General features: G+C 38.9%; 1 protein-coding gene across 6 annotated transcripts in view; it reads left to right on the forward strand.

Moving 5' to 3' along the window:
• The window catches only part of DHTKD1 (dehydrogenase E1 and transketolase domain containing 1), a 52,226-nt gene that overhangs the window by 20,732 nt on the left and 19,442 nt on the right, over positions 1–12,052 (forward strand). For all 6 annotated transcript variants that reach the window (XM_039877378.1, XM_039877377.1, XM_039877375.1 and 3 more), the window contains 5 exons: positions 4,556–4,711; positions 5,776–5,987; positions 6,564–6,758; positions 8,434–8,703; positions 11,778–11,949. In XM_039877378.1, coding sequence (XP_039733312.1) covers positions 5,787–5,987; positions 6,564–6,758; positions 8,434–8,703; positions 11,778–11,949 — 838 coding nt within the window. In that variant the 5' untranslated portion in view covers positions 4,556–4,711; positions 5,776–5,786. The remainder of the gene's footprint in view (positions 1–4,555; positions 4,712–5,775; positions 5,988–6,563; positions 6,759–8,433; positions 8,704–11,777; positions 11,950–12,052) is intronic.

Below are 12,052 nucleotides of genomic sequence, written 5' to 3' on the forward strand. Positions count from 1 at the left end.
TGCCTTGAATGGAGACTGATATGATCTAGATGTTTGGGATTGAGGGTTTATGACCAGATGGTGAAATAGAACTGTATTGACTTTTAAGCACTAAGATTAGTTGAGTTTTTCTGTCAGTGTACTTCATGCTGGTTAATATGAACACTTTTCTTCTTGAAAATAAAAAACTCTTAAGTGCCCCCACCATGTTTGCTTACAACAGAGAATAAAGTAACGTAGATATCCCTATCATAATTTCTTTTTTTACTTCTTGTATTAGCTAAAGTTCTTCTGGTCACAAGCAGCAGAAACCAACACTTAAGCAAAGAGAAGACTTTTTCTGAAAGATACAAAGGTGTCTCCGAGAACTGAAGGATGTGTACAGTAAACCAGAGCTAACTCTGGGAATATTGGCAGAAGCCGAGTATGGGCTCACAGGGCACAGCTGTTACTTTCCTCAGCTCCTGTGTCACCTATAACATGTGTTGGGTGTCCCAGCCCACGCCACATTTGCAGATTTGCCTGAAGGATTCATAGCATTCAGCATATAGTTGTACTCAAGGCTAAGATTTACTACAGTGATGTAATAGGGACACACAGCTGGATCAGGATGGAAAAGATGCAGGAGGAATCTCTAGAAGTACACCGTGCAGGCTTCTCTATACTCCTTCTCCCATGAGAGGTGGCACAGAATGCACACCTCTTCAAGTGACAAAAACACTGCAACATAGGTGCGGGGAAGCCAGTCAGACACGCGGTGTCCAGTTTTCATTGGGGGATGTTCATGTAAGCACCCTCTGCACGTGGCAAACTTCCAGGCTCCCAGAGGAAAGAAAGCAGGTGTTCAGCACAGACTGTATAATTTGCACAAACAGTCTAGGCACAGTGGACCGCCCTTATCAGTTAGAGACAGATGAGGACGTTCCTGAAATTCAAGTTCCCAGACACCAGCCAGCGGCCAAACTTGCAAGAAGGCTTTCCTGAGGATGGCAGTCTCAGGCTTTTTTCTCATAACTTCTCTCTCAGTTTTAAGTCTCTAATTCTGGAAAGATTGAATCTGACCCACCTTGACTCAGGTGTCTTTGGAGTCCAAGAACTTGTAGGGAGGCGGAATGCAGTGATGTAGACGTGGCCCCTAGAGCCCTCTCCCTGGAAGGAAGGGTACGGTTCTCAGAAAAGTAAGACTGCAGGTGAGCAAGACGGAACCACTGCAGCTTTCGAGGGCTCAGAAAACGTTCATCATGAGGGTTCCGTGAGTCTGTTACCATATACTGGATCTCAGGACTTCCTTCCGTCAAGTAATAACATATTTCCTGAGCATCTACTATGTGCCAGTCTCCTAAGCCAGAAGCATGCCTGCAATATTTTCCATTTTGTTTTGAAGAACAGTGTTAATGTGTTCTGTTGTTTTCTCTATTCTCTCTGGCCAGTTAGGGATTTAACTTAAATTTCTCGGAATTTTTTGAGATACCATAAATTCTAAGCTGTTTGGGCAATGTTATGCCTAACATAAAGGCATTCATTTTTATGATGCAGTAACTCTTTGATTTATATAATAATAAGAAATTTTTTAATGAAGAATATATGTATTCTATTGCTGTTCCCTCATCCTTTTAAATATTTTTATTCTTTAAATATTCTAATTTAATCATTTTCATTAAATGTTTCGATTTTAAAAATATATAATATTTTGTAACAAATACTTTCATTATTTGCTACAGAAGACAAACAGCAGAAGCACTATATCCAATGCGTTTGAAACTAGAAGTTGGTCATTTGTTTTTTGAAAAGTCATTGAAGCAAGGATTACCATAAAGACGTGAGAGATGCTTCAAGTATTTTAACCTAAATATTTATTTCTGTTTGCATCTGTGCAAGTATTTAAAGAGAGCTTGTAAAAATGTCTGAGTGCAAAATCTCTCTAGATTTTTACTTCTCCCCTAATAGTTTACTTTTACCTATAGCAATAGGCTTAGGAATAAATATAAGTGATTTTTACCAGCATTTATTTAACTAATGAGGGCAGATGTGCCAGGGGGACGAGAGAGAACTCACTAATTAAAGCTTTCAGAATGCAGTGCGCAGCAAGTGTATTCAATGAATATAATCTAAGGAGCTCTACTGTACATTTTTACTGTGGAAAACTTAGAAAATACGAGAAAAGAGGAATTTTAGACAAGGTAATCACTAAGTTTTTGGTCTGTTTCCTTTATGTATATGAAATAGATATAGATACACATATATGAAGTATATATACATACTAAAATGTATACTATATAATGAAATATGCACTATATACACATACACACATTTTAACAAAAAAGCAGGCTTATGCTATATATACTGTTTATAGTCTTTTCTCATCTAAATAAACAGTCACTTTCCACTAAGCATTCTCTTACAACATGAGCTTGTAATGACTAATGGCAAATGGGGATTAATTAAGAACACTACAGCATGTCTCTCAGAGGCCTAGGGGTTTATAAAGAGGACTAATGATAAGGAAGCCAACAAGGAACCAGGAGGCATTGACTCCACCCTCAATATCTGAGGGGCGTGGGTGTGGGCAACGAGTTGCTTCACCTACTACTGGTGTCCTTTGGGGAAAACAGATTCCTATTAAGATGGGAGTACAAGCAGTGTTCGGGGAAGAGGTTAATGCTGGGAGGTTTGTTAATCACAAAACAGGATTCCAGAAGTCACATGGAAGGACCCGGGGGAAGGGAGGGAAGGCTATGGGAGTGTATCTGGTAGGAGAAACTGGAGCAATGAAATGAGTGTCTCAGAGAAAACAGATCCTCAGGAGGGTTGTAAGATGTACCCAGAGGTGGGAAGAGAATATTCTTCCCTCTGGTTCTGCCAGAATAGTAGATGCCACGTGCTCTTTGCAGTCCCTGTTGGCCATTCCTTTTTGTTTTTTAATATACATAAAAATAACTTTTAATAATGGTTATCTCATAAAGGCCACTCTTTCTTAAAAACATTCTTTCCTTGGCTCTCTGGCATTGCAAGATCCTGGTTTCCCTCCTAACCACCCCGCTTTTAGAGGGCTCCTCCTTTTTGTCCGCCTTTAAAATACTGGTACTCTGTGGGCCTGCCAAGGGCCACTTTCTCAATCTGCTTTCTCTCTGGGTGATCTCCTCCACTCTCCATGGCTTCCGGTGTCATCTACAAAACTCCATCTCTAGTGGAGCAAGTCCATTAGTGAGTATGCAGGGTGACCATGACCATGCACAGCAACCTAGTCGCCGTTTTGAAAACGTTGTCTTAGGAAACAGCCCACAGAGATCACTGCTGCAGTTTCTACCTGCTCACCAGCCAGGCTTTTAACGATACTCTAGAACACTGATGTGGGAGTTGGCTCAAAAGGACAGTGCCTTAGACATGGTCTGTCTGGATTTTAGCCACAACGCTGAAGGTTTCCAATTTGTAAAACAGTGATTGAGAACTTCAGTATGATTCATAATAGAACCCTATGGCAATTTATGAGACTAACCTCCAGCCTAAAATCAGTTAATTTGCTGGGGTTGTTTGATTAGTTTATTAGATACGGTACAGATCCTCCTAATTGTCATATTAGTGCAAACACACCCTCTACACATTCAGTATATCTCTGTTCTTTCCTCTAAGCCTGTGCCAACAGGTACACTTTGCAGTACTCTGAATACAAACCCAGGCACATATGTAATTCTGAAATTATTGTATGGCAGTACATGTTCAAAAAATAGTCATTAAATATTTCAAAATATACAAGTTTTAAAAATGTTCAGAAAAATTTATGCCTTCAATAGCACATTTGTTCATCTTCTGGGATTTATTCTCAGTTTGTAAGGCTAACTTGACAAACTGAAGGTTCACCCTCCCACTTCCACCCTCCCAAATTTTAGAAGGACTTTAATGTGGAAAAGGAAAGAAAAGCAGCATTTCGCTCAGTATGAAATCATCTCAGATAGAATTGCATTTGTTGAAACATAACAGCTCTCCTTCAGGTGGAGACTGGGAAATCACTCATTTTAGGGCTTTAAAAAGGAGATTATTATTTATTTTTTTGCATTATGTGAATTATAAGATAATTTCTAAAGTCTTTTCCTCACCTAAGATTTCATGAGTCTGAAATAACAGTGTACCTGACTGAGGCCTTTAAGAAATAAGGAAGATAATGTAATATTGATTTTGTAGTTCTACGTATCTTTTATGTAAGGTATAGAAAAACATCTCAAACAATAATTGAGAGGACTAATTATCTATAATCTTAGCATTTTCTCAGTTATTTTCAGTTTGGGGTATTCTCTTTTAATGTTTATCCGTGTACATTTTTACAGTTATTTTTTATAAATGTTCACTCCTAATTCTTTTTAAAAGTGACTTTTAGTTATTATGCAATAAATTTAAGGAAATAAGTATGTTTTCCTGAATTCTGATAGTCGTAATCCTGAAAACCACGGGCAGATTTGGTGGGTAGGAGCAAGGTGTTAAAAATGTCTGAGGCCTCAAAGGCCTCTCTGAAAAACTGATTTTTGTGGTTTGTGGGCATTTCCTAAACTGTTTGTATTGCTTTATTTCCCCCCTTAATTAGTTGATCATGGACTTGCCAGATTGGTGACAGCGTATTGTGAGCATGGTCATAAAGCTGCCAAAATCAACCCTCTCTTCGCTGGCCAAGCCCTGCAGGAAGATGTGCCCGAAATCCAAGCGCTTGTGCTCACCCTGCAAGGACCCTTTAATACCGCAGGTAAAGCCCGTTAATAATACACTTGCGCGTGACAGGTACCTGCCAGCAGGGATGGGGCTCCTTTCTCTGCTCTATAAGAAACCACGTGTCCAGTGGAGCTGAGGCGTCCATGGGGTGTGAGGAGACGATGAGGGGCACATTCACACACTGTCAGGGAAGAGCAGTCTTGAGGTTCTGAAACAGTCTTCCAATACGTTTCCTCTGCGTTCAAATTCTTTTAGACAGATGGCCAATAGGTATATGAAAAGATGCTCAACATCTTTGGTCAGTAGGGAAATGCAAGTCAAAACCACAGTGAGCTATCACCTCACACCTGTTAGAATGGCTGTTACTAAAAGAAGCAAAAGATGCAAATGTTGGTGAGGGGGTGGAGGAGAGGGAACCTCAGGCACTGTTGGTGGGAATGTAAGTTAGTGCGGCCACTATGGAAAACAGTACGGAGGGTCCTCAGAAAATTAAAAATAAAACCAGCAATTCCACTTCTGGGTATTTATCTAAAGGAATCGAAATTAAGATCTTGGAGTGATATCTGTGCTGCCATGTAGGCAAATGACTGATAACTGAGTGCTGAGCTAATGACATTATGAACCTTCCTTTAAGGTTCAAAGAGATTTCCTTTTACCTTGAAATGTTGCTTTACTATCGATATTAATTCACATTAAGAGCAACTATTCAGTAATAGATGTTGTTCTATAGATATTATGAAGACTTGAACATTTTTGGTAGACAGATATTTGAGATAAAGGTATGACATGATTTGTAGCTATAAATCAGATGAAAAGTAGGTTTCAAATTTTAGTTTGAAATGACTATATAATTAAAATTTGGTATAAAGTAACATGGCTCTGTCCTTGGGAAGAAAGATTTTTTTTCTTCTTCTAGTTGTACTACTTCATGGCTTTTGGTCATATTTTTGCTTCTGGGAAAATGTAGATAAGCATTAATAATGACCCAAGTTATTCAGAACGAAATGCTCTGAGTTGAAATAATTATTTTGGTATGTTCTGTAATTAGTCACATGGCTGATTCTTCTTTAAAACGATCCCTTTGATTCCATTTTGTAGGATTATTGAACATGGGGAAGGACGAGGTCTCGCTTGAGGAAGTATTAGCCTATCTCAATCAAATCTACTGTGGGCAGATTTCTATTGAAACCTCTCAACTTCAGAGCCAGGAGGAGAAAGATTGGTTTGCCAAGCGGTTTGAGGAACTGAAAAAGGAGACGTTTACCACAGAAGAGAGAAAACATCTGTCCAAATTAATGCTAGAATCTCAGGTATAAAAGCAGCTAATATCAATGGAATAGGTCAGCTCATTTTTTACAAAGATATATAAATATTGAAGAGAGGGAATTAGACATTAACTCTGAACGTACCTCCCCTTACCCCATGTTGCCTCAGCACAACTGACAATATTACACACACCACTTTATTCTAGGAAAAAGTAGGTTGGCAAGAAACCCATTCCCAATAATTCGGACAGTTGGCTGGTTTGCAGCCATGATGAAAATAGTACTGTAGAACCTGGTACTAAAACTCAGGTACTGGGGGAGGCAGCAGAAATCTTGGGCATGCCCCCTCCTCTGGAAGAACACACATCCTAAGGGGCTTTTTCTTGAGGAAGTTATTCTACCTCTCAGGTTATTTTCTATGCATCCCCTGCTGCTATCTGGTGTCCCTGGCAAGGCTTTCCTGCCAGGTTCTAAGTGGCTTATGTCTGTCTCTGAGGTATGTAGTAAAGGGCGCTGCTGCAGCCACTTGAAGTAGTGTGAGGTCTTCTTAACAACAATGTGTCTGACTGAGCTGAGTAGTCAGCTATCTTCCTATAATTGTGTCTGGTATGATGTCCATAGGAGTTTGACCACTTTTTGGCCACCAAGTTTGCCACAGTGAAGCGATACGGAGGCGAAGGAGCTGAAAGCATGATGGGCTTTTTCCATGAGTTGCTGAAAATGTCAGCCTACAGTGGGATCACCGATGTCATCATTGGGATGCCCCATAGAGGGAGACTTAATTTACTGACAGGCCTTCTGCAATTTCCTCCAGAGGTGAGATACTTTCCATGACAGTTGACTTACAATTGGCTGGAACACTAAAACCGATAGTAATAATTTCTTTTAGAACATTGACTAAGTGTATGAGCCATTGGTACGAGATAGCTTAGTTAATTGATGAAACCTAATGCTGCTGGATAGAGCTGGTTTTGGGGTTGATTTTCTATATATTATGGATTTTATCTTCTCAGGGAAGTTAAAGGTTGAGTTTGTTTCTTCAGGGATGATATGAATAAATAAATTCTGTTCTTTGAAAACTTTTCTTAATAAAAATTGCTCAAGAGAACATAAAGATCTGTGCAATTTTATACAATTTTACCTTCCACTTATTTGCAGAATTTATAGTGAATAGATTGTATAAAACTAATTATACATTGTTATCTCAAGAAACCACCCAAGTGAATGGTTTTATATGTAATTGGATTTTGGTATTTCTGTTCAGTGAACTCAGTGGCTCTTGTAAGTCTCTCAAAAAACTTGATAGCCAAGACTGAAAATTTGATGTCAGGGAACATCAGAGAGATTTGTTATTTAATGAGATTCTGGCCATTGAACCTGGCTAAACCTCACTACAGTTCTTGTCCAGGAGATTAAAAGTAATTATAAATGTTAAAGGGACTGTAGAAGTTAGATGGAGTGAATAGAGCCCATGGAAGGATATGTTTTCCTTAAGAATATTAGAAAATCTGTGTAGTGTCACATCTAGGTGCCAAGCTCTACCACTTTTACTCATACTGCAGTGTTTCTGAGGCTGAGAGATTGATAATTCGCTTTTAAAAGATGAATACCTTAGAAAAGATAGAATATGACAGGGTAAAATGATTGACAGATGGAGACGTGGTTAGATACATGCAGAAATTCTTAAACCAAAAATTCCATTCCTAAAATATCTCAAAGAAATTACTCAAAGATGCAGAAACGATTATAAAGGATCATATTTGTGAGAAACACATCTGAATCTACACTGGGTGAGTATGTATATGCCTGTTTGTAGATTGTCAATAAGAAGCTTTTGCAAACTAAAAAAGCTTTTGGGTCATTCAAGCAATTAGGATAATCCACATGGTGTTTTGGTAAATACCTTGGTTTGAGATCCAACTGTGTTACTTTCTAGCCAAAGCCCTTTAACGATTTAGTTAATTTATCTTGCTTGTTCATTTTTAAAATAGGTAGTAATGTCTGTCTCCTAGAAGGCTGAAAATGAAGTGAGAGAATGTATGCAGAGAAGTTCATTGAGAATTGGACAGTAGAGTTTTGGGATGTAATTTGAGCTAAGCTGTATACATCATCCCCTGTCTAAATGGAATTAAATTCTATTATTTTCCTCTCTATTTTTGATGAAATTAATACAAAATTCTTTTGAAAATATATTCTCACAGGAGTATTTAAAAAAATTATTTTGCTTATTTCAAGACAGATTAACTTACTCTCTGTCATGATAAACTCTTTGTAAAGTGTTGGTACTTCATTTGATTGTGAAAATCTCCAAATAGTTCTGTGCGTTCATGCAGTTAGAAGTTTTACCCATCTTTAAATAATGCATGATAATAATTATAAAATTGTGTGCATAAAGTTTTTCTGTATTGTATTATTTAAACTAACCACCTCTTCCCTAGTCTTCATTGTGATAAAAGACATTTTTTTCTTTTTGTATGTGTGTCAATAATAGCTGATGTTTCGAAAAATGCGAGGTTTAAGTGAATTTCCGGAAAATGTCCCAGCTATTGGAGATGTCCTGTCTCACCTGACATCCTCGGTTGACCTGGACTTTGGTGCGCACCATCCCCTGCACGTGACAATGCTGCCTAACCCCTCACACCTGGAAGCCATTAACCCCGTGGCTGTCGGGAAGACCCGGGGCAGGCAGCAGTCTAGACAGGATGGGGACTACTCTCGAGACAGCTCGGCTCAGCCTGGAGACAGAGTCATTTGCTTACAGGTACTCGTGGCTTCTGGAAGCATGGCTGGAGGTCGGGAAGGCCAAGGAGAAGGATGTCTGGGTTGGTAGGTCTGAAAAGAGATGGCAGATATTCAAGATGGAACTGAGATGACTTTTGGGAAAAGATTCTGTGTTTGTTTTAAAAATCAATAGTAGATATAACGTCTTGTCTCAAGGCAACTGACTTTAGGCTGAGGTTTTCGCTGTACTTTCTCTTTCTTCAGTTATGAATTAATTAAGGGAGTGTCGACTGGCATACCTGCTACTGCTAAGAGGACAGATGCCAATACTTCTCTGCAAGTTTGGCTTCATAGTAACTACAAGGTTGCAAGAGTCTGGATTGTTTTTTTTGTTTGTTTGTTTATTTTAAAATGAAGACCTTTGTCATGAAGGCAACCAATACAAAGTATTAGTGTGGCTCTTGCTTCCCCTAACTCCCAAGTTTTCATAACCCAAAGGTGTCTTTTAGAGGTTTGGACTATAAATCACATTTTTTTTTTTTTCTATGAGTGTTCATTTAAATATGGACCTTTATTAATCCTGGTTATTGGTAGTTGAGTCTTCAAACCCAACGGAAACCTATAAATCTATAAGGCAGTAGAATATTTGGCTATGTATACAAATAACCACATTACCTTATTCATGTTAATTTTTCATGGGCCAGAAATTTGTGGAAAATAAATTGGGGGTAGACAGAATTGGATTGGGTTATGATATGTTTCTAAATGCAAATCTTCAAATAACATTAGCCAGCCATTCTCTTTACCTTTCACTTGACCGAACTCATGACACTCTAATTTTTTTAGTCATTCACATTTACCCACTACGTTAAGTACATCTTGAGACTGATTTCTGAAGTAGTAAGAAGTGAAAATGTCATTTTCTTCGAAGCAATGAGAAACTGACTACCCTCTTTTGTCTACTTTGTGTTCCCAAAATATTCTGTCCTACTCCGTCTGCACATGTCTTGCCTTGCTCAAGTATATAATTTTGATTTCTTGTGTGAACTCTAACTTTGGAGCCTATAAAATCATGGTGGGTGAGACTCCCAGTGCTGTTTTTTCTACCTGTCCAGGACCTGGTGAGGGCGGGTTCTCATTTGCAGTCTTTTTGCGTGTCCACCGCCTGCCCACATAGTGCTTGGCTGAGCAGCTTCCACATCACCCAGCTTCCATTTGTGCTCATGGACCCTTAATCCCACAAAGCTTTATGGAGCAAATGGAGTGGTTTCTGTTTTCATTTAAAAAGGAAAAAAAAAATAGCAACTGACATAGGCGCGCTTTAGTGCCAAGAATCCTAAAACCAGAACAAAACAATGCAAGTTATGAACATGTGTTCTTATAAGTGCCTCTACTGTAATGTTTTTGTAAAGGAGCAGAAAAGGTACATGTTTGTCTTCATTGCTTTACTAATCTCTTTCTACATCCTTACCCCACAAGAAATCCCATCAGCAAGGAAGCCTAAGGATGAAGAATCTTTTGACCCTATGTGGGCCACTGTGTGGCTACAGTTTAGACTTTATGATGTAGCATGATGTAGAAAAGACAAGGACTCTGGAACCAAGAAGACCTGAGTTTAAATCCTGGCTTTGCTGCCTTCTAGCTTGGCATGGCTGGTTCTATTAACGTGAGTTCTCCAAATCTCATAGATGAGATGAGAGTATATTGTATTACTCGTTGTGTTCTAAAGATTAAATAAGAACATGTACATAATAAGTTCCTTAGTCCAGGAGAATGGCTTGGAGGAGAGAAGAAATAAGTAGAAAAAACAGAGACATCACAGAAAGTAGTATGTAGTGCAAGCTGTGGGAAATACACACTCTTTCTGAACCTTAGTTTTCTCACCTGTAAAAAGGAGAGTAGTGACTTACTTACCTGGCTCTCCCACCTGTTCATTGAGTGGATTAATAATAATGTGTAGTGCTGTGGAGATAATGTAGGGGTATGTTATTACTAGGTATAGATGCTCCAAAATGTCATTCATCCCTATAGGCCTTAGCAATGGGAAGATGTGGACTAGAAATTTCACTTAGGCAAAGCAGTGTTTCCTTTCTTAGCCAAAATATTCTACTTGTATAGAAACGACTCTACAGGACATTATCAATGTCATTAAAAAGTCTACTTCTAAATAGTCTTTCTCCATTCATCTTTAGGTCTTTTAATTCTGTTATTATTAGAGCCACAAAGATTGCCTTAAGTTGAGGCATATCAGATCAGATTATTCTTTAGTTCACCATCTTGGCTGTTTATGATAATTATCTTTTAGTATGATGTGTGTAGAGCTCATATTTTCTTCTAAGATCTTCTAAGAGCTTTTAATTCCCTCATTATTTGCTTTCAACTTCTCTAAAAAACATTTTCTTCTTTCTCTACCAACTTCTGTCCACCATATTTTATGATGATATGATCTAGCAGACTTGAAATGTTCTGGAAGAATAGCACATTTTAGACATTCTCTCATAACAGCATTTTGTTTTTTCCTCAAAGCATCCTTTCCCTAATGTATGATATACTTCCGCCTCATGCCTCCTGTCTTTGCTGTCACATCACTCTCCTTTACGTTCACGACAGAGGCCAAACACCCAGGGGGATTAGCTGATGTGAGCTACACACAGTCTCTTTTTTGGGGGCAAGGTTTTTGGGGAAGAGGAAGAGTTCAAAGCTGTGCACTCTTCCTTGAATCTTGCAGGGTATTTTCATGAAAGCTTTACTAAAGCTGATTTCCTTCTGCACCTCCAGTAGTCCTTCCTTCTATGATGCTGCTATATGCACTGGACTGTTGATGAGTGCACTAGAAGTGATGAGTGTAGGTGATGATGTGGGGTGGAAGGAGTAGGTCAGCTGGTGGTGGCTGCAGGGGGAAAAGGACTGATTTAGTATCTTTGAAAGCTGTGTAAGACCAGCATAACCATTCAAGAAAATCCTATAACCAGCAAATTTTTAGGAGGGCAGGGGAACAGTGAGAGGGTGGTGGTTTTATTTCTTTTAACATTTGAAAACAATTTATTCCAGTCTGAAAACCTAAATTTCTTCATCCCTTATGTTCCTTTTCTTTTTTTCTCCCTTACAATTTAGGTTCATGGTGATGCTTCTTTCTGCGGTCAAGGGATTGTTCCCGAAACATTTACGCTCTCTAATCTCCCACATTTCAGAATTGGTGGGAGCGTCCATTTGATTGTCAATAACCAGCTGGGTTACACCACACCAGCAGAGAGAGGAAGGTCTTCCTTGTACTGCAGTGATATCGGTAAGTTGCACAGGGAGGTGTTGCTGTTGCCGGGTCAGACAAGGAATTCCCGGAAGCCTCCTGGTTCACTCAGAACAGTGAGCCTCACTGGTTATCTCATTTT

The sequence above is a fragment of the Pteropus medius genome, unplaced genomic scaffold, assembly GCF_902729225.1.
Source record: "Pteropus medius unplaced genomic scaffold, Ma_sr-lr_union100, whole genome shotgun sequence".
Taxonomy (NCBI): Eukaryota; Metazoa; Chordata; class Mammalia; order Chiroptera; family Pteropodidae; genus Pteropus; species Pteropus medius.